A 27,183-nucleotide genomic window follows, 5' to 3' on the forward strand; every position below is an offset into this window, starting at 1 on the left:
TTCAACTTTAATTTTTCCAATGCAATGGTGTAGGTAAGGAATCATTGATCTTTTTTTTCTGTCAATTTTTCACTTTTGCAAAGCCTGGAAACCAACATTACAAACAATTCAGTCTCAATACAACAGTACACTATCCAAACGCTGTGGATATTGAATATCTAAAATCTAAAACCCAAACATATTAAAAGCATTCTGTAAGTCAGAGAGAGACAGAGTAAGTGTTAATATTTCAGGTCCGTAGCTTCTCATTGTAGCTCACCGACATCAGGGGTCGTCACATGACCTGGACAGATGTGTTTTTTTTTCTTCTTTTTTTTAATATAATTTTTCTTATACCCCTTGCCCATCCTCTGGGCTTTCCCCCCCCCCCCACCTTTCAGATGTGTTTTTAATTGAATTAAAAGAAATACTATTTTCTGGTATTAACCCCCAATTCCTAATTTAAGGAATTGAATCAAGTCACATACAAGTAAGCACAAGCACAAAGCTACATTACATGCCTTTGTAAAGTATTCTTGCAATGTACATCAGTTATTTCATCAACATTGAGTTTACTTATTGGCCAAACTACATCACAACTTCAAGCAGAAAAATTGAAAGCATAAAGCATGTCAACAGGGACAGTTACAGAACCATTACAATTTAGCTTTAAAACAGTGGATTTTTTCTGTGGTAACAGCATCCAACTGTGATCAGGAGGTTATTTTTATTCTGAAGCATTATTTGAGGTTTGCATAGAATAATTTATGATCGAAAGTTAGTTCAATTTGAACAAATTATTTTCCTCCCATTTAACTTGTATCAACTGAACATAAGGCAACTATGTCAAAAGAACAGATTAAATCCTCACTCCCTTCCTTTTATTCACTATTCTGTAGCAAAACTTTTTGTGATACAAATCAATTAACAGTTAATGTAAAACTGTATGGGCGTATACGGTAGGGTTTCTGATTAACATGTATATAAACAAATATAATTTTCAAACATGGCTTTGAAATGAATTCAATCACATCACATTAGAATCAGATTTGAAAAGAACTGACATTGATGTTATGAATAGGACCATGGATCACAAAATAATCCAAGTGGCAGAATAGTGTTGAATGTTTTCTGCAATTTAAATTCATGTCAGGCATATAAAGAAATTGCATAAACACCTGCCTTCCACTTAAATGCCAGAGAACCTCCAATCAAGCGAGCCTGGGATATTTTTGCATTCAACAATGTACGTGTTGAACCTCTGCAGCTAACTTTAAAAATTTAAAAGAAATGAAAACTGTCTCATATCACCAGGACCTGAACTATGAATAAATCATCAGTCTATGAACTGCTGTTTCTGGAACTATGATTTATCATCTTGCTTCATATGTTATTTCAACCATTAAGCACTTTAAATAATAACTAACTCAAACTATTCTGAGATAGTGAGCAACACATTTAATTTTACCCTTTTAAATTAACCTTCCATAATTTCCATAACCTTCCATAAAGCTCAAGTGGGCTAATGGTCAAATTTAGGATTTGGCAATCAGCAATGGTTTCCTCTAAGTTCTATTATCTAAGGTCTCGCCTTTATATTCAAACAGGCTAACAAATTAACCACTGATTTGGTTGGCTACCACACAACCATTTCCTATCCAAAAAAGTGGTCTGTTTACAAAGTAAACACCTAAGAGAATTGCAAAACAGATTCATTAACAGGATGCTTGCGTAACTTCCATAAATTACAACAGAAAAAATGTATCTGATTAGCAAGATAGTTTTCAAATTTGCAACTACAAATTTATTTGGTCTGTTTAACATTGTATTACAAGGTTATCTGAACAGGCAGTCTTAAGGTCCCTTAAGGTTGTTATAGCTGGTGGTGGTAATGGGGACAAGCTCCCACTACCTATTAAATGCTCCCAATTGTGTGAGCTTCAAACAGCCTCTGATGACCAAGTCCAGCTCCTGGCCTTCACGTGTGGTTTAGTTACTAAGCCTGGCAGAACCGTTTCTACAACCAGGAGAAGGGGCAAAAGCACATTATAGAAACATAGAAACATAGAAAATAGGTGCAGGAGTAGGCCATTCGGCCCTTCGAGCCTGCACCGCCATTTATTATGATCATGGCTGATCATCCAACTCAGAACCCCGCCCCAGCCTTCCCTCCATACCCCTTGACCCCTGTAGCCACAAGGGCCATATCTAACTCCCTCTTAAACATAGCCAATGAACTGGCCTCAACAGTTTGCTGTGGCAGAGAATTCCACAGATTCACCACTCTCTGTGTGAAGAAGTTTTTCCTAATCTCGGTCCTAAAAGGCTTCCCCTCTATCCTCAAACTGTGACCCCTCGTTCTGGACTTCCCCAACATCGGGAACAATCTTCCTGCATCTAGCCTGTCCAATCCCTTTAGGATTTTATACATTTCAATCAGATCCCCCCTCAATCTTCTAAATTCCAACGAGTACAAGCCCAATTCATCCAGTCTTTCTTCATATGAAAGTCCTGCCATCCCAGGAATCAATCTGGTGAACCTTCTTTGTACTCCCTCTATGGCAAAGATGTCTTTCCTCAGATTAGGGGACCAAAACTGCACACAATACTCCAGGTGTGGTCTCACCAAGGCCTTGTACAACTGCAGTAGTACCTCCCTGCTCCTGTACTCGAATCCTCTCACTATAAATGCCAGCATACCATTCGCCTTTTTCACCGCCTGCTGTACCTGCATGCCCACTTTCAATGACTGGTGTATAATGATACCCAGGTCTCGTTGCACCTCCCCTTTTCCTAATCGGCCACCATTCAGATAATAATCTGTTTTCCTATTTTTGCCACCAAAGTGGATAACTTCACATTTATCCACATTAAATTGCATCTGCCATGAGTTTGCCCACTCACCCAACCTATCCAAGTCACCCTGCATCCTCTTAGCATCTTCCTCACTGCTAACACTGCCACCCAGCTTCGTGTCATCCGCAAACTTGGAGATGCTGCATTTAATTCCCTCATCCAAGTCATTAATATATATTGTAAACAACTGGGGTCCCAGCACTGAGCCTTGCGGTACCCCACTAGTCACCGCCTGCCATTCTGAAAAGGTCCCGTTTATTCCCACTCTTTGCTTCCTGTCTGCTAACCAATTCTCCACCCACACCAATACCTTACCCCCAATACCGTGTGCTTTAAGTTTGCACACTAATCTCCTGTGTGGGACCTTGTCAAAAGCCTTTTGAAAATCCAAATATACCACATCCACTGGTTCTCCCCTATCCACTCTACTAGTTACATCCTCAAAAAATTCTATGAGATTCGTCAGACATGATTTTCCTTTCACAAATCCATGCTGACTTTGTCTGATCATTTCTCCGCTTTCCAAATGTGCTGTTATCACATCCTTGATAACTGACTCCAGCAGTTTCCCCACCACCGACGTTAGGCTAACCGGTCTATAATTCCCCGGTTTCTCTCTCCCTCCTTTTTTAAAAATTGGGGTTACATTAGCCACCCTCCAATCCTCAGGAACTAGTCCAGAATCTAACGATTTTTGAAAAATTATCACTAATGCATCCACTATTTCTTGGGCTACTTCCTTAAGCACTCTAGGATGCAGAGCATCTGGCCCTGGGGATTTATCTGCCTTCAATCCCTTCAATTTACCTAACACCACTTCCCTACTAACATGTATTTCACTCAGTTCCTCCATATCACTGGACCCTCTGTCCCTTACTATTTCTGGAAGATTATTTATGTCCTCCTTAGTGAAGACAGAACCAAAGTAATTATTCAATTGGTCTGCCATGTCCTTGCTCCCCATAATCAATTCACCTGTTTCTGTCTGCAGGGGACCTACATTTGTCTTTACCAGTCTTTTCCTTTTTACATATCTATAAAAGCTTTTACAGTCCGTTTTTATGTTCTCTGCCAGTTTTCTCTCATAATCTTTTTTCCCTTTCCTAATTAAGCCCTTTGTCCTCCTCTGCTGAACTCTGAATTTCTCCCAGTCCTCAGGTGAGCCACTTTCTCTGGCTAATTTGTATGCTACTTCTTTGGAATTGATACTATCCCTAATTTCTCTTGTCAGCCACGGGTGCACTACCTTCCTTGATTTATTCTTTTGCCAAACTGGGATGAACAATTGTTGTAGTTCATCCATGCAACCTATAAATGCTTGCCATTGCATATCCACCGTCAATCCTTTAAGTGTCATTTGCCAGTCTATCTTAGCTAATTCACGTCTCATACCTTCAAAGTTACCCCTCTTTAAGTTCAGAACCTTTGTTTCTGAATTAACTATGTCACTCTCCATATTAATGAAGAATTCCACCATATTATGGTCACTCTTACCCAAGGGGCCTCTCACGACAAGATCGCTAATTAACCCTTCCTCATTGCTCAAAACCCAGTCCAGAATAGCCTGCTCTCTAGTTGGTTCCTCGACATGTTGGTTCAAAAAACCATCCCGCATACATTCCAAGAAATCCTCTTCCTCAGCACCTTTACCAATTTGGTTCACCCAGTCTACATGTAGATTGAAGTCACCCATTATAACTGCTGTTCCTTTATTGCACACATTTCTAATTTCCTGTTTAATACCATCTCCGACCTCACTACTACTGTTAGGTGGCCTGTACACAACTCCCACCAGCGTCTTCTGCCCCTTAGTGTTACGCAGCTCTACCCATATCGATTCCACATCTTCCCGGCTTATGTCCTTCCTTTCTATTGCGTTAATCTCTTCTTTAACCAGCAACGCCACCCCACCTCCCCTTCCTTCATGTCTATCCCTCCTGTATATTGAATATCCCTGAACGTTGAGCTCCCATCCCTGGTCACCCTGGAGCCATGTCTCTGTGATCCCAACTATATCATAATCATTAATAACAATCTGCACTTTCAATTCATCCACCTTATTACGAATGCTCCTTGCATTGACACATAAAGCCTTCAGGCGCTCTTTTACAACTCTCTTAGCCCTTGTACAATTATGTTGAAAAGTGGCCCTTTTTAATGCTTGCCCTGGATTTGTCGGCCTGCCACTTTTACTTTTCTCCTTTGTACTTTTTGCTTCTATGCTCACTTTACACCCCTCTGTCTCTCTGCACTGGTTCCCATCCCTCTGTTGTGAACTAACCTCCTCACGCCTAGCCTCTTTAATTTGATTCCCACCCCCAACCATTCTAGTTTAAAGTCACCTCAGTAGCCCCCGCTAATCTCCCCGCCAGGATATTGGTCCCCCTAGGATTCAAGTGTAACCCGTCCTTTTTGTACAGGTCACGCCTGCGCCAAAAGAGGTCCCAATGATCCAAAAACTTGAATCCCTGCCCCCTGCTCCAATCCCTCAGCCACGCATTTATCCTCCACCTCATCGCATTCCTACTCTCACTGTCGCGTGGCACAGGCAGTAATCCCGAGATTACTACTTTTGCGGTTCTTTTTCTCAACTCCCTTCCTAGCTCCCTATATTCTCCTTTCAGGACCCCATCCCTTTTCCTACCTATGTCATAGGTACCTATATGTACCACGACCTCTGGCTCCTCACCCTCCCACTTCAGGATATCTTGGACACGATCAGAAATATCCCGGACCCTGGCACCAGGGAGGCAAACTACCATCCGGGTCTCTGGACTGCGTCCACAGAATCGCCTATCTGACCCCCTTACTATCGAGTCCCCTATCACAACTGCCTTCCTCTTCCTTGCCCTACCCTTCTGAGCTACAGGGCCAGACTCTGTACCGGAGGCACGGCCACTGTCGCTTCCCCCGGGTAAGCTGTCCCCCCCAACAGTACTCAAACAGGAGTACCTGTTGTTAAGGGGCACAGCCACCGGGGTACTCCCCATCACCTGCCTTTTCCCCTTCCCCCTCCTAACCGTGACCCACTTCTCTGCCTCCCGTGGCCCCGGCGTGACCACCTGCCTTCCACTCCTCTCTATCACCTCCTCGCTCTCCCTGACCAGACGAAGGTCATCGAGCTGCAGCTCCAGTTCCGTAACGCGGTCCCTTAGGAGCTGCATCTCGATGCACTTGGCGCAGATGTAGACATCCGGGAGGCTTGGAGACTCCAGGGCCTCCCACATCCGACACCGAGAACAGCAAACTGCCCTCACACTCATAATGTCCCTCTCCTCAAATAGCAACAGAAAATGAATGTCAAACCTTCCTCGCCTCGCCCACTTCCGCCTAAGCCCGTTGAGCCGAAGCCCTTAAGTCTTCACTCTGCTCCCGGCTCACTCCGCCGCCCGCAAACTACGCTGCCCGCTCTATGAGGCTTTGTTCCTTTTAAATCTGCCGTGCTGCACTGCCCGACGTCACACGCCTGCGCAGTCCCGCCTCTCAGAAAGCCATTGGAGAAAAAAAATAACGAAAATTTCAAAAATCTCTTCCTCGGCACTCCCACTCAGACTCTCAGACTCCTTCTTCGAATCAAACCCGAAGCAGGATGTCTGCCCTTTTAAATCTGCCGCGCTGCACTGCCCGACGTCACACGCCTGCGCAGTCCCGCCTCTCAGAAAGCCGTTGGAGAAAAAAAATAACGAAAATTTCAAAAATCTCTTTCTCGGCACTCCCACTCAGACTCTCAGACTCCTTCTTCGAATTGGCACCTTAAAACCAGTCACTTGGCAGATGGGGCTCATCAGCCATGGTTGGCAGCTCATCTTGGAGAAGGAAAACTCTGATCTCAAATCTCCACTGCCTTGCAGCTATACCCACTCATGAGGAAGGCTTCGGGAGTAAACCCCAAGGAAAAATCCAGAGCCGGGGTCCTTAAAGCAGTCCTACATTGAGCTCAACACTGACTGATAACTCCTGTGATGCTGCTGGTACCAAACTGTATCAGTCTCTGTTGTTCCTTTGGGTTCACCAGATGTGTGGAGAGGGGGAGTTTGCTACATGGGCACCAGCTTGCTCTCCATGTTGTACCGCACAGGCCTGTGTATCTAGACAGCTAGGATGCAATATCCACAGTCAACTCTCACCAATGGAGACCTCACTCACTCAGTTTTAAGGAGCAAGTTAAAGGACTGCTATCTATTGTTCATTTTGTTTTTGCTTCTGAGATATTGACCCACATATTGTATCAAAAAATTTGCCACTGTGTCAACTAAACGAGAAAAGCTAGAACAACTATCATTTCTTCTGTTACTGAAATCATCCCATTTGAGAATGGGAAGGAATTTTTTTTTCCCTGCTCAAACTCATGAAGAATTCCAGCAATTTCCTTCTACATGACAGCAAAGGTTTTTTTTAAATTTGAGAAACAATCACAAAAAGATGATAGGATCTGGGTCAAAGTATAAACTTGAAACTTTCTAGGCATCATATTCTCACACAATCTGAGAGACTGCATGTTCAAAATTGTGCAAAATGTTCTCATGCTCTGCATGCCACCTTGGCTAACAGAGGAGTACTTACAGTAACAGACTAAGACAACTGCGCTGCTTCAAACAGCACTATATGAGGTCATTCTCGCTCTTCTTGGCCATTAGGCTCTCTGAGTCTATAGCTGGGGAAGTGATGACCACCTCCTGTTAAACTGTTATTAACCTCTGTTTACCACACCCTGCTATCACAGAGACCCTGTGCAATACTACCATCACTTCTTATCTGGATGGTGTGAATGTGCACCATTACTGTATAATATTATGGTAATTCTTGCACTTCCATCAGTGTGAACTTGGAAGTCTTGTAAATCTTGTCATCTTTGACTTGTAAATCTTGTATATCATATTTTTAAGGGAACTTTTTTTTACTCTTTCTTACTTTTCTCCTAATATTTACATATCTGTGCACTTATAATACTACTGTGACACTGTAATTCCCTTTGGGATCAATAAAGTATGTATTTATCTAAAACTCCTTCTACATTAAATCAAATCCCTACCATAAAGATACAGTCATCTTACCAAATTCATTTCAACTGCCTTACGCCTTATTGGCAGTAAATACACAGCAAAACATGTGTCTTTTTATTCATTAATAACCAGAGTTTATAGTATGTTCATTGCCTGCTTTAGTATAGCCAGCTCTCCCTTACAGTAATCTTTTGACCAGCATTCTGCATGGGAACTTACTGAAAACTTCCCTACAGTAACAAAAATATCATATAACAAAAATATCATGATTATTCTTGGGGGCACACTCGTGGGCAACAATAATCAGAGACAAAAAAGTCAAGAAAGCTGACTAGACAAAAATAACCCTTTCTAGACTCCCAAAAATCACTATCAATAATTGAAAGGATTAAGTAGTGTAAAATTTACAAAATTTACCAGAGATGATGTTTACCCTATTAAAAATTGATTCATTCCACACAGGTGAGAGTGTGCAATTGAAATAGAACTTTTTAACCAAAATATTACTGGGTTATGTGGGACCTTACATCATTTATTCTGAACTTTTGGTGTTCTTATTAGCATGAGGAATCAGCCATATAAATCAGACACATTATGGAAAATGTGTTCCCTGTGAACCTGCTGAAATCTTCCAATACAACGATCCTAAGAATTTGTCCTGATATTGACTGGTAAATTTGACAAAATATCATGCCTAATTTTGCATCTATCAGGATGCATACTTGAAAACTTAAGCTTAACCATTGGGCAATTCATAATAATTCTCCGCATTACGTGCCATATTCTATTCCAATATAAAAATTTGACCAGCGGTACTATTACCAGCGCTTTTTTTTTACAGAAACAAGTGATAATAAGCAGTCAAATAATATTACATAAATATATTTAGGTTAGTAATTTGCAGTAGTTTAGAACCTCTAGGACAGGAGTGACACCTAGAGGCCACATTTAAATTCTTACCCTGTTACCTTGAGGTAGTGAATCTCCTTACCAATACAAGAAATAGGAACAAGAGCCTGCCATATGGCTTTTTGAGCCTCCGCCTCCATTCAAGACTGTGGTTAATCTCCTCTCTCAATGCACGTTACTTGCACAATTCCCATTTCCCATTTTTCCTTTAACATCTAGAATTCTGATTGGAATGAACTCAATGACCAAGTCTCCGAGCACAACAGGGTACAGAATTTCAAAGATTCATCACCCTCTGCATAATTAAAATATGTCCTCATCTTAGTCCCAAATGAAATACCCAGTATTCTGCCACCATGATCTCTATTTCTAGACATGGTACAGGATCATCCACTCTGCATCCAGATTGTTGAGCACTGTAAAGAATTTATTTTTCAATCATTATCTCACTCCTATACTCCCAAGTACAGAAATGACACTCCAGTTGTGGTCCCAACAAGATCCTCAGTAATTCCAGTGAGAAATCTTTATTCCTGTATTCAAAATCCCTGATAAGAAAAGCTAACATAACATTTGCCTTTCTGCACCTGCATGTTGAGCTTCACTGACTTGTCTCCCAAACTTACCTATGTCCTCTCGAACTTACAACACTGCTCAAACTCTCACCATTTAAAAAATACTCCCCTCTTCTGATCTGTGCACTGAAGTAGATAACTTCAATTTTTTTCCCACATAGTCATAGTCATACTTTATTGATCCGGGGGGGGGGGGGGGATTGGTTTTCGTTACAGTTGCACCATAAATAATTAAATAGTAATAAAACCATAAATAATTAAATAGTAATATGTAAATTATGCTAGTAAATAAGTCCAGGACCAGCCTATTGGCTCAGGGTGTCTGACCCTCCAAGGGAGGAGTTGTAAAGTTTGATGGCCACAGGCAGGAATGACTTTCTATGACGCTCTGTGTTGCATCTCGGTGGAATGAGTCTCTGGCTGAATGTACTCCTGTACCCACCCAGTACATTATGTAGTGGATGGGAGACATTGTCCAAGATGGCATGCAACTTGGACAGCATCCTCTTTTCAGACACCACCGTCAGAGAGTCCAGTTCCATCCCCACAACATCACTGGCCTTACGAATGAGTTTGTTAATTCTCTTGGTGTCTGCTACCCCCAGCCTGCTGCCCCAGCACACAACAGCAAACATGACCGCACTGGCCACCACAGACTCGTAAAGCATCCTCAGCATCATTTGACAGATGTTAAAGGACTACGGTCTCCTCAGGAAATAGAGACAGCTCTGGCCCTTCTTGTAGACAGCCTCAGTGTTCTTTGAATAGTCCATTATATACTGACATTGCACTGCCATGTTCTTGCCCACTCATCTTCCTTCAAACTCTCAATTCCACCTACTTTTGTAGCATCAGAATAATTGAAAATATCACATTTTGATCAAAGGCCCAAATCAGCAACAAGCATTGACTCCTGAAGTACCACACCATTGACAGCCTGTCTGCTCGAGGAAGGTTTGCTTCTTTGTTTTACATTTGCTAACACTTTCACAATGCACGTCAGTACATTATCCCCAAAAGTACATGCGCTAACCTTTTTGACCAGCATTCTGTGTGGGACCTGACTGAAAGCCTTCTGAAAATCCAAATACACCACTTCCATTGGTTCCACTTAACTCTATTCCATCACACTATGACTCACATTGTCAAAGAACTCCTGTAGATCACTCTAAAATGATTTGCCTTTCATAATTCTCTACTCACTCTGCTGGCTTCAAATTCTTTTCCAACGTGTTCTGTTATTAAATCCATCACTTTAGGGTCTAGGAATGATGTAAATAAGAGTGCAGAAAAGCTTCATGAAATGATACCCAGACATCAACTACAAAGAAAGACTGCAGGCTAGGAATTAATTTCCCTGGCACTAGGAGGCTGAGGAGTGACCTTACAGCGGTTTATAAAATCAGGAGGAACAAACATAAGGTGAATGGCTACAATACTTTTTCCTGGGGTAGGGGAGTCTAATACAGTAGTAACGAACATTGGTTTAAGGTGAGAGGGGGAAGATTTCAAAGGGATCTGAAGCAACATTTTCCCCCACAAAGAGGCTGGTGGCTATCTGGAATGAGCTGCCAGAGGAAGTGGCAGCTATAATTACAGTATTTAAAAGGCGCTTGGACAGGTATGTGGAAAGGTGTAGAGGGACATGAGCCAAAGGCAGAGAAATAGAAAAATGGGATTAGTTCCAGTAGGCAACTTGGTTAGCATGGGTAAGTAGGGCCAGTTTACGTGCTGAATAACTCCATGACTTTATACATTCTGGCAATTTCCTACTATAGTTAGCTCACCGATTTCTTTCTCCCTTATTTCTTAAGTAGTGGTGTCAGAGCCAGGCATTCGTTGTCTATCTGCATTGTGTTCTGTGTCGCACGTTTATTATGGTAGCTAATCACATGGGTGGATGTGGTAAAAGCAAAGAGTTTAGTTACATATTTGTGATTTATTCACGGCAATTTAGAGCTGGGGACCATTGGGTGTCATATTTTTGTTGACCACTTAACTTCATTTAATTACATTTGAAATTGTTTAACTTCGATTCAGTCCATTTAAGTACATTTAATATCACTAATTTTAGTTTCATAAGTTTCATCACTTCAACATTGTATATTTTGCTAGGTGCTAATAAAGGATTGAATACATTTCTTCGACTTTTGGGAACATTATTATTTGATTGATCAGAGGGTGCGTCATACTACCCGTGGGGTCACCAGCAGCAGCACTGATTTGTTCGAGTTGCCGCTATGAGTGGGAACATATTTGCTGCTTTTCAATCTACATGAATCCGTGAAAATTTGATAGATGTCTTTTTAGCAGCTCTTTCAAAACTCCACGACGTCCTCAGGCTGTATTGAAATTTATTACAAATGCTGACACTATTTTATTAATATTAGTCCGTGAGCCAGGACCCCAAATTTGAGCCACTGGTACCATCTGGGGGGAATAATTCTTATAGTGATTTTTGGCAAAGTATACACCTCTAGTGCTACAAAATATGTGATAGCATTGCAGCGGTGGTAGCTTTCTGTGCTGAAGCAGAGATCAGTCACCATTGAGGACCAAGAACTGGAAATATATGTAGCAGGTGCACATGTGGGCCCGCAGCCTCTCCCAACCAAGGAACACTGTGTCCAGGAAACCAAGGAAGCTGCTCTTCTTGCCTGCAAAAAGAACCTGGTGTGGACACTTGCAAGGCAAACAGATCCAGAGAATCAGACAATCCCAAGCTGGACTGGTTTTAATATCAACACCAGGGACCAAGAACCAATCTCACAAGATATTGTTGGGTATCTGCTAACCATCAATTTACCAGCCACAGAGTTGACCACAGTATTTGAAATCCTGAACCAATCAGAGCTAATCAGGAAGGAACTTCATCCAGAACAACTGTGGTAGTCATAGATCAACACTCTATGCAAAAGCCACTGAAATTGCCTGGAAGCACAAACAGCACTTCTCCAACATTCTTCTCAGGATGGGGACATTCCATACTATAAGTAATGCCTTAGCCATCCTAGGAAAGCGATTTCGGGATGCTGGTCTAAAGGATGTATACATAGAGGCTGGAATTGTCGCAGAGGAGTCCATGAATGGAATCCTTGATGGCAAACACTACAATCGTGCTGTCAGGGTTCACAAGTACATTTATGAGGCACTGATGAGACTCACATTGGCAGAGTTCACACCATGGGTTGAGGACAACGTTCCAGAGGAGTGGGATGATCAAATCATTCTTAGACCGTGTGAATGACATGGCCAGTGACTTGAACCAACAGAAGTTGAACAACCTGCTGCAAAGTCCACTCTTAGCTGAGCTGATAACCCTGTGGACAGGATTCTGGACATCATACATTGACATGGTAGAGAACGTGGTACTTGGGCTTCTGTGCGCCTCTCGTGAGGGGGACTGGGAGTTGCACCTCCATGCTATAAGAACCATGACCCCATGGTGCTTTGCCTATGATGAGATGAACTATGCCAGGTACCTGTCCCCTTACTTTGCTGAGATGATGAACCTCCCACAGTAGAATCCTTCTGTGTACGAGGCCTTCAAGACAGGCCAATTCTTAGTGCAGCTGTCAAGTAACAACCCCTTTGGGCAGATCCCTGTGGACCAGGCTGTTGAAGCCACGGTGAACAAAGACACACAGACTCCTGGAGGCACATCATGGTTCAGCCTGAATGCTGGAGCTATCAAGCGTTACTACATAACAGCTGAGCACCGCAGTGCATTCCTGGGACAGTTAAGGGAGATGGTGCAAGGCAACAAATCAGAGCTTTGTTATGTGGAGCTACAGCGGCCAAGAATCCAGAAAGATGAGGAAGCAGTTTCAGCAGTGGTTAGCCTCATACATGAATGGGTCAACCCATTTGCAGAGAAGCGGGACTTCACTAGCATGTCTACGGCAAAGGCAGCCCCCAAGGACATTTGCCTCTGACCTGATGGAGGCATATGAGATTGGTGAGCAATGCTATGCAAGCTTCAAGGATGAGAGACTAGAGGAAGACCCACCAGTAAAGAAATTCCATGACCCAATGAAAACCAACGAGCTGAAAACATTCAGTGATATGTGTAACAGAGAAGTGAAATCAAGTGGGAGGGCGATCATCTTGAAAGCAGACAAGTCTTTGTTTGGACACATCATAGTGATAGTACAAGGGCACAGTCTACGTATGGAGGATATCCGTTCTCATCCCCTTGGACCATTGCCCTGGGCCCTGTCCACACCAGAAGGATCACTGAGAAAGACAAATAAAGCTACTTTAGCCACGACCTTGCAGAAAAATGTAGCAGTAGAAGAGCAACTCCCAGGAAACTCTGCTACAGTGGTTGATGGAATGAACTTGGTCCATAGAGTGAAAGGTGATCAAGTTACTTTCAGAGATGTTGCCACAACAATTCTGGGTATGGCTCTGAGGGAAGGTAGTCAGAGTAGCAGAAAAGATGTTGTGTTCAACACATACAAGGAGAACTCTATCAAGAATAGTGAAAGATCTCTAAGGGGTGAAGAGACCAGTCATGAGTTGCAAGGTATCACAGGCACACAGATGGTGAGGCAGTGAAGGAGCTTCCTGACCAAAGTCAGTAGCAAAAATAGTCTCATTAGCTTTATAGTCCATGAATGGAGGAAGGTAGAACACAGAGCAAAGCTACAGGAGAAGATTCTGTATGCAACTGTGAATGACAAATGTTACAGAATCACATTTCAAGACAGTGAGGAGGTGTCAGCTCTTTAGTGTCAACAAGAAACAGATGGCCACCTACTTCTCCATGCTGCCCATGCCACAAGAGAGGGATACCAATCTGTAGCGATCTGCTCAGAAGACACAGATGTCTTTATCATGTCTTTAGCATTTTGTGACAAGATTGAGGCCCCATTGTTCCAGAAGTGTGGCACTAGAACAAGGCTTGTAGACATCAGGAAGGTTGTTGCCACTTTTGGCATAGAGGTTTGTAGGGCTCTCATCAGGTTGCACGCATATACAAGATGTGACACTGCAAGCGCCTTTGCAGGCAAAGGGAAGACAAGTGCCCTAAAACTTCTGACCAGCAACAGGGAAACTCAGGACACATTCTTAGAGTTGGGTCAGGAATGGGACCTCTCCCCAGAACTGATGGCCAAACTGGAGGCATTTACATGTCTCCTGTATGCCCCAAAAGCGTCACCCACCAATGTCAATGAGCTCTGGTATCACCTTTTCAGTGCCAAAAAAGGTGAAATTGAAAGTCATGAACTCCCACCATGCAAGGACTGCTTAACAAAACATGCACAGCGAGCCAACTACCAGGCTGGTATATGGAGAAGATGTTTGGAGAAGGACCCAGAAGTGCCAAGCCCTGTTGGCAGAGGATGGAAGATGGGGAGAGAAGAGGAAGCTGAATATTTGGTGATGCACTGGATGGAAGGCCAGCCAGCACCCGATGTCGTACTGGATCTACTGGCCTGTAACTGTCCAAATAATGTTCACTCCCAAGCTTCCACTGGTGAAATGGTATCACATATTTTCTAACTCTAGTGATGTATACCTTGCCAAAAATCACCAAGAGCATTATTCCCCTCAGATGGTACCAACCAACCCTATTGACTCACGGACTATATTTCCTTTAGCTTCTCATTCTCACCTCAGTCTTGACTTTCTGATACTCCTGGCAGCTTATTCCTCTCTTCTTCCAAGAGAAGACACACAAAGTAGCTGCCTAATTCCTCCAGTATTTTCTCATTCTCCATTATAAATACTTCCATTTTTGTCTGTGCAACTAACCCTTTCCTTTACACGTCTAGAAGAATTAAAAGCCTGCTTTCATTTTCTCCCCCCAGCTTACTACTTTTACCTGGGTGACAGGGTGGAGTTATGTCTCTACCAAATGAGGTGTGAGGCACTCCTTTCCTCTGCTAGCCTGCAGGTTATATGAAGCCATGAGAGCAGCTGGTGCATATCACAAGCCCTGGTTATGCGACAACTGGCATCAGGCAATCTCTGAAGAGTATTGATAATGGCCGAAGTCTTGTAAAGGCACCACCCAGAAGTCAACAATGGCAAACCACTTTGGTAGAAAATTTTGGTAAGAACAATCACGGTTGTAGATAGACCACGATCAACCACATTATACGACATAGCACATAAATGAACAACATAGAATAGTACAACACATTACAGACCCTTCGGCCCACAATGTTGTGTCGACCCTCAAACCCTGCTTCCCATATAAGCCCCCACCTTAAATTCCTCCATGTACCTGTCTAGTAGTCTCTTAAACTTCACTAGTGTATCTGCCTCCACCACTGACTCAGGCAGTGCATTCCACGCACCAACCACTCTCTGAGTAAAAAACCTTCCTCTAATATCCCCCCTTACCTTAAAGCCATGTCCTCTTGTATTGAGCAGTGGTGCCCTGGGGAAGAGGTGCTGGCTATCCACTCTATCTATTCCTCTTATTATCTTGTACACCTCTATCATGTCTCCTCTCATCCTCCTCTCCAAAGAGTAAAGCCCTAGCTCCCTTAATCTCTGATCATAATCCATACTCTTTAAACCAGGCAGCATCCTGGTAAATCTCCTCTGTACCCTTTCCAATCCTTCCACATCCTTCCTATAGTGAGGCGACCAGAACTGGACACAGTACTCCAAGTGTGGCCTAACCAGAGTTTTATAGAGCTGCATCATTACATCACGACTCTTAAACTCTATCTCTCGACTTATGAAAGCTAACACCCCATAAGCTTTCTTAACTACCCTATCCACCTGTGAGGCAACTTTCAGGGATCTGTAGACATGTACCCCCAGATCCCTCTGTTCCTCCACACTACCAAGTATCCTGCCACTTACTTTGTACTCTGCCAAAGTGTACCACCTCACACTTCTCCGGGTTGAACTCCATCTGCCACTTCTCAGCCCACTTCTGCATCCTATCAATGTCTCCCTGCAATCTTTGACAATCCTCTACACTATCTACAACACCACCAAACTTTGTGCTGTCTGCAAACTTGCCAACCCACCCTTCTACCCCAACATCCAGGTCGTTAATAAAAATCACGAAAAGTAGAGGTCCCAGAACAGATCCTTGTGGGACACCACTAGTCACAATCCTCCGATCTGAATGTACTCCCTCCACCACCACCCTCTGCCTTCTGCATGCAAGCCAATTCTGAATCTACCTGGCCAAATTTCCCTGGATCCCATGCCTTCTGAGTTTCTGAATAAGCCTACCGTGTGGAACCTTGTCAAGTGCCTTACTAAATTACATATAGATCACACATCCACTGCACTACCCTCATTTATATGCCTGTCACCTCCTCAAAGAACTCTATCAGGCTTGTTAGACACGATCTGCCCTTCACAAAGCCATGCTGACTGTCCCTGATCAGACCATGATTCTCTAAATGCCTATAGATCCTATCTCTAAGAATCTTTTCCAACAGCTTTCCCACCACAGACGTAAGGCTCACTGGTCTATATTTACCCGGACTATCCGTACTACCATTTTTGAACAAGGGGACAACATTCGCCTCCCTCCAATCCTCCAGTACCATTCCCGTGGACAACGAGGACATAAAGATCCTAGCCAGAGGCTCAGCAATCTCTTCCCTCACCTCGTGGAGCACCCTGGGGAATATTCCGTCAGGCCCCGGGGACTTATCCACCCTAATGTATTCTAACAAACACCTCCTTTTATCAACTCCTTGGTGTTATGTATTTCTTGAGATACATAAAAGCACAGCAACTGAAGAGCTGTGTTTTTGAAATGATAAAACACTGCTTTCAGGACTCTTATGACATAACATTTTTTTTTGTTGTACGTTTAGATCATGACAGGAGTTTGTGATTGTGTTTCTATTGCTTGCTCAGTTCATAGCAACACAGAAGTTTGCAAATAGGATCGTTTGGTCACCAGGTCATGGTCATTAAGTGAAATAAAGCTGTTCAGAGTAAACCCATGCTGCCACCTCAGTCCGAAATCTTACAGGTTAAAATAAATCATAAATACAAGAAATTCTGCAGATGCTAGAAATTTGGAGCAACACCCACAAAATGCTGAAGGAACTCAGCAGGACAGGCAGCATCTATGAAAGTGAATAGTCTATATTTTGGGCTGATGGTCCTTTATCACGACCGGAAAGGAAGGGGAAGACACCAGAATAAAAAGGTGGGGGGGGGGATGGGAAGGAGGACTAGCTAGAAAGTACAAGTGAGGCCAGGTAGGTGGGAAAGGTAGAGAGCTAGAGAAGGAGGAATCTGATAAGAGAGGAGTGGACCATGGGAGAAATGGAAGGAGGAGGGCACCAGGGAGAGGTGAAAGGCAGGTGAGTACAAGGGGCCAGAGTGGAGAATACAAGAAGAGGGGAGGGAAGAGGAGGAGAAAAGAAAAAAAAGCAAAAAAAAATTACCGGAAAGCGAAATCAATGTTCATGCCTGAGGCTGGAGGTTACCTAGATGGAATACAAAGTGCCGTTCCTTCACTCTGAGAGTGGCCTCATCTCGACAGAAGAGCCCATAAGACCAAGATGTCAGAAGGAACTTATTAAGGGGATAAGAATTAAAATGCTTGGTCACCAGGAAATACACTTTTGGCAGAGGGAGCAGTGGTGCTCAACAAAGCAGTCCCCCAATTTACGTTGGGTCTCACCAATATAGAGGAGGCTGCATCGGGAGTACCGGATACAATAGGCAACAACAACAGAAACAGAGGTGAAGTATTACCTCACCTGGAAGGAGTATTTGGGGCCCTGAATGGAGGTAAGGGAGAAGGTGAATGGGCAGGTATAGCATTTCCGTCGCTTGCCAGCAGGGAAATTAGTGAGGAAGAATGAATCGTCAATGGAATCACAGAGGGAAAGTGGAGAGTGGGGGCCAAGGGAGAAGTAAAGATATGTTTGGTGGTAGGATCCAGTTGAAGATGGCAGAAGTTGCAGATTACACCAAGTTCTTCCAATGTACATCAAAATAAAAAGGAAAGATTGGAGAGGATTTTTTTTTAAACTACAGTTCTTCAGTCCTGACAACTTCAGAAAGCTCTGTAACTTCTAGTAGAGACATAGAAAACCTACAGCACTATACAGGCCCTTCGGCCCACAATGCTGTGCCGAACATGTACTTACTTCAGAAATTACCTATAGTTACCCATAGCCCTCTATTTTTCTAAGCTCCATGCACCTGTCCAGGAGTCTCTTAAAAGACCCTATCATATCCACCTCCACCACTGTCGCCGGTAGCCCATTCCATGCACTCACCATTCTCTGAGTAAAAAACTTAACCCTGATATCTCCTCTGTACCTACTTCTGAACACCTTAAAACTGTTGGCCATTTCAGCCCTGAGAAAAGCCTCTGACTATCCACACAATTAATGCCTCTCATCATCTTATACACCTCTATCAGGTCACCTCTCATCCTCCGTCGCTCCAAGGAGAAAAAGCCGAGTTCACTCAACCTATTCTCATAAGACATGCTCCCCAATCCAGGCAACATCCTTGTAAGTATCCTCTGCACCCTTTCTATGGTTTCCACATCCTTCCTGTAGTGAGATGACCAGAACTGTGCACAGTACTCCAAGTGGGGTCTGACCAGGGTCCTATATAGCTGTAACATTACCTCTCAGCCCCAAACTCAATCCCACGGTTGATGAAGGCCAATGCACTGCTGCTTCGTAACCACAGAGTCAACCTGCGTAGCAGCTTTGAGTGTCTTATGGACTCAGACCTCAAGATCCCTCTGATCCTCCACACTGCCAAGAGTCTTACCATAAATACTATATTCTACCATTATATTTGACCTACCAAAATGAACCACCTCACACTTACCTGGGTCGAACTCCATCTGCCACTTCTCAGCCCAGTTTTGCATCCTATTGATGTCTCGCTCTGACAACCCTCCACACTATCCACAACACCCCCAACCTTTGTGTCATTAGCAAATTTAATAACCCATCCTTCCACTTCCTCATCCAGGTCATTTATAAAAATCACAAAGAGAAGGAGTCCCAGAACAGATCCCTGAGGCACATCACTGGTCACCAACCTCCATGCAGAATATGACCCATCTACAACCATTCTTTGCCTTCCGTGGGCAAGCTAATTCTGAATCGACAAAGCAATGTCCCCTTGGATCTCATGCCTCCTTACTTTCTCAATAAGCCTGGCATGGGGTACCTTCTCAAATGCCTTGCTGAAATCCATATACACTACACCTACTGCTCTACCTTCATCAATATGTTTAGTCACATCCTCAAAGAATTCAGTCAGGCTTGTAAGGCATGACCTGCCTCTTGACAAAGCCAAGCTAACTATTCCTAATCATATTACAGGTTTCCCCCGTTATCTGAAGGTACAGTGTTCCTATGAAACCATTCGTAAGCCGAAATGGTGTAAAGCAAAGAAGCAATTACCATTAATTTATATGGAAAAATTTTTGAGCGTTCCCAGACCCAAAAAATGTAGTAAACGTCGGAATGATATGATAAATGCACAGGCTACATAAAGTAAAAATAATGCATGTACAGTGTATTTTCACTAAACAGAATCAGGAAGATTTAGCCAAAACTGATTTGCAGAAAAAAACAGGCACGTACACACATGCACACACCTGCCCGCGCAAGGCATCATGGTCATGGTAGTCTTTCTCGGGGGTAAACACAAGTTTAAAGCGGGCGTCTTTTTTCATAAAAGCGAAAATCCTCTTTCCGTTAGTGAAAACAGGTACTAATGTAGGTCTTTCATAAAAGCGAAGTGGCATAAAGCGGGGGACACCTGTATGCCTCTTCAATTGTTTATAAATCCTGCCTCTCAGGATCCTTTCCATCAACTTACCAACCACTGAAGTAAGACTCACTGGTCTATTATTTCCTGGGCTATCTCTACTCCCTTTCTTGAATAAGGGAACAATATCCGTAACCCTCCAATCCTCCGGAACTTCTCCCGTCCCCATTGATGATACAAAGATCTCCCCCCCCCCCGCCTCCCACAGTAGCCTGAGGTACATCTCGTCCGGTCCCGGTGACTTATCCAACTTGATGCTTTCCAAAAGCTCCAGCACATCCTCTTTCTTAATATTCACATGCTCAAGCTTTTCAGTCTGCTGGAAGTCATCCCTACAATTGCCATTATCCTTTTCCATAGTGAATACTGAAGCAAAGTATTAATTAAGTACCTCTGCTGTCTCCTCCGGTTCCATACACATTTTTCCACTGTCACACTTGATCGGTCCTATTCTCTCTCGCCTTATCCTCTTGCTCTTCACATACCTGTACAATGCCGTGGGGTTTTCCTTAATCCTGTCCGTCAAGGCCTTCTCATGGCCCCTTCTGGCTCTCCTAATTTCATTCTTAAACTCCTTCCTGATAGCCTTATAATCTTCTAGCTCTCTATCATTACCTAGTTTTTTAAACCTTTTGTAAGCTTTTCTTTTCTTCTTGAGTAGATATACAACAGCCTTTGTACACCACAGTTCCTGTACCCTACTATCCTTTCCCTGTCTCATTGGAACGTACCTATGCAGAATTCCACAAATATCCCCTGAACGTTTGCCACATTTCTGCTGTACATTTCCCTAAGAACACCTGTTCCCAATTTATGCTTCCAAGTTCCTGCCTGATAACCTCATATTGCCCCTTACTCCAATGAAACGTTTCCCTAACTTGTCTGTTCCTATGCCTCTCCAATGCTATGGTGAAGGAGATAGAACTGTGATCACTACCTCCAAAATGCTCTCCCACTGAGAGATCTGACACCTGACCAGGTTCATTTCCCAATACCAGATCAAGTACAGCCTCTTCACTTGTAGGCGTATCTACGTATTGTGTCAAGAAACCTTCCTGAACACACCTAACAAACGCCATCCCAGCTAAACCCCTTGCTCTAGGAAGATGCCAATCAATATTTGGGAAATTAATATCTCCCACGACAACCCTGTTATTATTACACCATTCCAGAATCTGTCTCCCTATCTGCTCTTCAATGTCCCTGCTACTACTGTGTGGTCTATAAAAACAAGAGTTTTTGACCCCTTCCTGTTCCTAACTTCCACCCACAGAGACTCAGTAGACAATCCCTCCATGACTTCCTCCTTTTCTGCAGCCGTGACACTATCTCTGACCAGCAGAGACACGCCCCCACCTTTTTTGCCTCCCTCCCTGTCCTTTCTGAAACATCTAAAGCCTGGCACTCTGGGAAACCATTCCTGCCCCTGAACCATCCAACTTCAGAGCTCCAAGTACTGATTCATGCCCTAAGCTCTTCCGCTTTGTTCATAATACTCCTTGCATTAAAATAGACACATCTCAAACCATCAGTCTGAGCGTATCCCTTCTCTATCATCTTGCCTATCTTACCTCTCGCCCAAGCTTTCTCTACTTGTGAGCCAACTGCCTCCTCCTCCGTCTCTTCATTTTGGTTCCCACCTCCCTGCAATTCCAGTTTAAGCTCTCCCAAATAGCCTTAGCAAACCTCCCAGCCAGGATATTGGACCCCTCGGATTCAAGTGCAACCTGTCCTTTTTGTACAGGTCACACCTACCCCAAAAGAGGTCCCAATGATCCAGAAATCTGAATCCCTACCCCCGCTCCAATCCCTCAGCCACGCATTTATCCTCCACCTCATTCTATTCCTATACTCACTGTCACGTGGCACAGGCAGTAATCCCGAGATTACTACCTTTGAGGTCCTGCTTCTCAACTTCCTTCCCAACTCCCTGTAGCCTGTTTTCAGCACCTCCCCGCTTTTCCTACCTATGTCGTTGGTATCAATATGTACTACGATCTCTGGCTGTTTTCCTACCCACTTCAGGATATCGTAGACACTATCAGAAACATCCCAGACCCTGGCACCTGGGAGGCAAACTACCATCCAAGTTTATTTCCTGCATCCACAGAATCGTCTGTCTGACCCCTTTACTATAGAGTCCCCTATCACTGCTGCCTTCCTCTTCCTTTCCCTACCCGTCTGAGCCACAGGGCCATACTCTGTGCCAGAAGCACGGCCACTGTTGCTTCCCCCAGGTGGGCTGTCTCCCCCAACAGTACTCAAACAGGAGTACTTATTGTTAAGGGGGACAGCCACAGGAGTACTCTCTAGTATCTGACTCCTGCCCTTCCCTCTCCTGACTGCTATCCACTCATCTGTCTCCCGAGGCCCCGGTGTGACTACTGGCCTGTAGTTCCTCTCTATCTCTTCCTCACTGACCAGATGAAGGTCAGCGAGCTGCATCTCTAGTTCTCTAACCCGGTCCCCAAGGAGCTGCAGCTCAACGCACCTGGCGCAGATATGGCCATCCGGGAGGCTGGGAGTCACATCTGACACCCAGTACAGAAGACTGGCCTCACAGACATACTTCCTGTCTCTATTCTACACAGGCAGCCTACCTCGCCTCGACCCGTTATCGCCTAAGTCCTGCTGAGCCAAACCCCTCCTACTCTGTCTCCCTCTACTCCGCTCTACAAAGCTGTCTTCTTTTTAAACTCTCCTCGATGTTCTAACTGGCTGACGTCTATGTGCTTGCGCAGTCGTAATATAAGTAATTACAAGAATATAAGTAATTATATTCTTGTAATAGTTTGATGACAGGAACCATACACAGTATCCCAAATGCGCGTAACCAGTGTTTTAAACTGTACTGTTGTTACATCTTTACTCTTACATGATACCTTAACAAATAATAACATCCCATGTACAGTATTGTGCAAAAGTCTTAAGCTCATATATACTGCTAGGGTGTCTAAGATTTTTGTACAGTACTGTATTTGTCAACATGAAGTGGAGAGCAAGTTTGTAAACTTGGCAGCAGTAAAGGAAATTGGGAATAGCAAGGGTGAAGTACGGCAGAACATGTGGCAGAAAAGGAGTGCTGGGGCTGGGGCCGGGGCCAGCTGGGGAGGTGAGGTGGCATGTGTGCAGATACACACAGCCCTGAGACACCAGGCAAGGCAATTTGATTCCAAACAATTGGTTTATTGATCATTAAGAACGCCCTTCTGGTGCATTCCACTCCCTCCCCTCTTTCCCAACTACGATTCTCCTCTCGCTGCCCCCTTCCCACACTCAGTTCATAATAGAGACCCATGTCAGAATCAGGTTTATCATCACTCACACGTCATGATATTTTTTTGCAGTAGCAGCAGTACAACGTAATACATAAAATTAATACAATACTGTGCAAAAATCTTAGGCACATATACACAGCCAGGGAGCCTAACACTTGCACAATTTTATGTATTGTACTCTATTGTATTTATATACTGCATTCTACTGTACAGTACACAGGACTATACCTTCTACTAGTTGATCTACCTGTCTTGCTCCCTTCAATAATTTACAAATATCTATTTCAAGATCCCGCTGCTTCTCTAAAGCACACAGAACAATGAAGAACAGTAAACTATCTGAACTAATTTCTGTGAAATCCATCCATTCTCAGCATATCAATATGCCCAAGAGCCTCTTAAATGCCAAAAGTGTCCCCGGCAGCTGTTAAATGAAGAGATTGTCCTGCACATCTCCTTTGAACTCCCCCATCCACCCACCTCAAATTCATGTCCTCTACTATGAGACATTTCTACCCTGGGAGAAAGATACTGGCTGGCTATACTACCCAAGTCTCTCATGATTTTATAAACCTCTATTAATCTCCCCTTCACCTGCGGCTTTTCAAAGAAAACAACCCAAGTTTGTCCAACTTCTCCTTGGAGCACATGCCCTCAGATCGAGGCAGTACCCTGGTAAACCTCATCTGCACTGCAGAATGTAGTGCAGAACTCAAATTCATAACTCAGGAACTATTTCATGACCCCGGTGACACTAGATTCTGACCAATATGGTGAGGGAGCGATTGGGCCCCTTCAGTGAGGATATCCCTGGCTTTGAGTTATAAGCAGACTGAGGAGAACCTCCGGTCGCCCTGGCTTCAGGTGCTACAGTCTATCCCGTGAGCACCCGCACTGTGTGAGAAACCCAGGCTGACAGTCGCTACCTTTCTGCTCAGGCTCACTGTCCGCGTCGCTGCCGAATAGATCCGCCATGTCCGCCATGCTGCCGGGTCATAGAGACAAATCGCGTCGCGCTCGACGGAAACCTTTACGGCAAGCGTCGCGGGGCAACGCGAATACGGCACCAGGAGTCAGAGCAGCGCCGAGGTGGCAGGAGCTGAACTACGCCGGGGCAGTAGGGGGCGCCGAAGGCAGCATCTGGGAGCGGGCGGAGGGCGCTGCGGCAGTACCAGAGCGGGGCAGAGGGGGGCGCTGAGGCGGCAACGCGGCATCGCGGCAGGGGGAAAGCTACAGGCAACATTCAGGGTCAGAGGGAGAGTTAGTTACAGTCAGCACTTGGACAGGGGTAGGAGGAAACCAACAGACAACACTTAGACAGGGACAGAGGGAGACCAACAGATAAGACCATATAACCATATAGCAATTACAGCACGGAAACAGGCCATCTCAGCCCTTCTAGTCCTTGCCGAACTCTTACCCTTTCCTAGTCCCACGGACCTGCACTCAGCCCATAACCCTCCATTCCTTTACTGTCCATATATCTATCCAATTTAACTTTAAATGACAACATGGAACCTGCCTCTTAGACAGGGACAGAGGGAGACCAACAGACAACACTGAGACAGGGACAGAGGGAGACCAACAGACAACACTGAGACAGGGACAGAGGGAGACCAACAGACAACACTGAGAAGGGGACAGAGGGAGACTAACAGAGAACACATGGACAGGGTCAATTAGTTACAGGCCATACACAGACACGGACAGAGAGAATTACAGGCACCACACAGACAGAGGGAGAGTTACAGGCTTCCAATTTAAGATGGTGCTACCGAAGGCCTGCAACAGCTTACTGGTAGTTCAAAAGCAAATGAATTTCGTTAAAAACATCACAGTTGACACCTTTTTTGAAGTGAATTGTGGTAAACTGTCACCGCAAACAAGAGTCGAGCAAAAGCAAAGCAAACTGGGAAATGTGCCAAAATGGACGCACTGGAGTTGGAGCCGTGCTGGTTGGGGTGCATGATTCGGAGAGAAGACGGGACAGAGGAATTCCGATCCCTGTCCAACTATCCTGGGTGAGGGGGCGGATTGCTCTAAGCGCCAAGCCAATTTGGAGAGGTCAAGAACAGCTACATCGGTAGTGAAATCTAAGGCCCAGTGAGTTTTGCCGCGGCAGAGCCCAGGTGGAGTGCAAGGTACGATCCGTTGTTCAGACAATTTAAGCATCGGCCCATATAGACTGGGGGAGGGTTGCCAACTTTCTCACTCCCAAATAAGGGACAAAAGTAGCGGTCAAATATGGGACACTTGTGTTTACCCTGAGAAAGACTACCATGACCATGAAGCCTTGTGCGGGCACCTGTGTGCACATGCGTGTACGTGCTGTTTTTTTTTCTATAAATCAGTTTTGACTTAATCTTCTTGATTCTGTTAAGTGAAACTACGCTGTACATACATTATTTCTACTTTATATAGGCTGTGTATTTATCATATCATCCCTGCTTTTACTATATGTCAAGTGTTATCTTAGGTTTTATGTGTTACTTGGTATGATTTGGTAGGTTATTTTTTGGGTCTGGGAACGCTCAAAAATTTTTTCCTATATAAATTAATGGTAATTGTTCTTCGCTTTACGCCATTTCGGCTTACATTACGAACAGTTTCATAGGAACCTTAGCGAGGGAAATATGGGACAAGTGGGGTCCTGTATGGGACAAACCAATTTAGCCCAATATACGAGATGTCCCAGCTAATACAGGACAGTTGGCAACCCTAACTGGGGGGCTCCTCTCTCCTCAGCAATAAGGCTGTGAGACTGCCCCCGGCTGCTGAGCTTCGTGTCTGCGAACTTTAGGGCAATTTGCCCCGCTAATATGACGAACCGATTACCCAGGCTTTGGGCCTACTCCAGGCTGCTCCAGATCTATGGACTCAATTTGGTTTGAATGCTGTTGTTGATGCTCGCTTCTGGTGTTGACATGATTTGTTTTTTTTCTTTGTCTGTCCACATTGGGGGCTGGTCTTTATTTTTAATTGGGCTCTTTCGAGTTTCTTGCTTTGCGGCTGCCTGTAAGCAAACAAATCTCAAGGTTGTGTAATCCTTACATTCTTTGATAATAAATGTACTTTGAATCTTTGACCCAGACAGAGGGAGAGTTACGGACAGCACTCAGACACAGAGGGAAAGTGACAGGCAGCACTCCGACAGAGACAGAGGGAGAATTAGTTACAGGCTGCACTCAGACAAGGACAAGAGGGAGAGTTACAGGCAGTACACGAGCATGGCCAGAATTGGCACAGTGCCCAGGGATGGATGAAGGGGGCACTGCAGGCACCTCCCAACTACAGAGGGACTCCTCCAAACAATGGACAACGAACATGGAGGAGGGAGGCTCCTGTTACGCTACGAGATATGAGATACTCACTTCAAGCATATGGATACGGTGGGGGGAAGGGGGCTGATGTAAGGGTGCTTGAGGAAACAGTGGATTGGAGACAGTTGGTAAACAAGTGAATACTCACCACCATTACATGGATAAACTGTTATTTAAGAAACACCTTGGTTCCCTGTCACACCTCAAACAACAAGCTCAAGCTGTATTACATCCTGATGGGATAAATTTAAATTTCACAACATTTCAAACCCTATTTTCGTTTACTCTGTACTATTATAAGAACATCATCACACAGACCCGTGGTAGATCAAGGAGAAGGTTCACCACTACCTTAAGACAACAATTAATGTTGGGTGATAAACTATGAAATGAATTACTTGGACAGCAGCACAAGCTGTATATGAAGGTACCTCTCCAGACCCCTGGTTATCCAGTTATAAATCTGCATTTCCATGTTTTTGGCTGCCGGACCTATCAGGTAGGAGACTGCTGT

At 44.2% G+C, this 27,183-nt stretch overlaps 1 protein-coding gene across 1 annotated transcript in view; it reads right to left on the minus strand.

The window, feature by feature from the left end:
- leo1 (LEO1 homolog, Paf1/RNA polymerase II complex component) overlaps positions 1-24,414 on the minus strand; it is a 39,101-nt gene extending 14,687 nt beyond the window's left edge. The window contains exon 1 of the mRNA XM_063066530.1: positions 24,276-24,414. Coding sequence (XP_062922600.1) covers positions 24,276-24,333 — 58 coding nt within the window. The 5' untranslated portion in view covers positions 24,334-24,414. The remainder of the gene's footprint in view (positions 1-24,275) is intronic.
- Between the last annotated feature and the right edge of the window lie 2,769 nt (positions 24,415-27,183).

The sequence above is a fragment of the Mobula hypostoma genome, chromosome 13, assembly GCF_963921235.1.
Source record: "Mobula hypostoma chromosome 13, sMobHyp1.1, whole genome shotgun sequence".
Lineage (NCBI taxonomy): Eukaryota > Metazoa > Chordata > Chondrichthyes > Myliobatiformes > Myliobatidae > Mobula > Mobula hypostoma.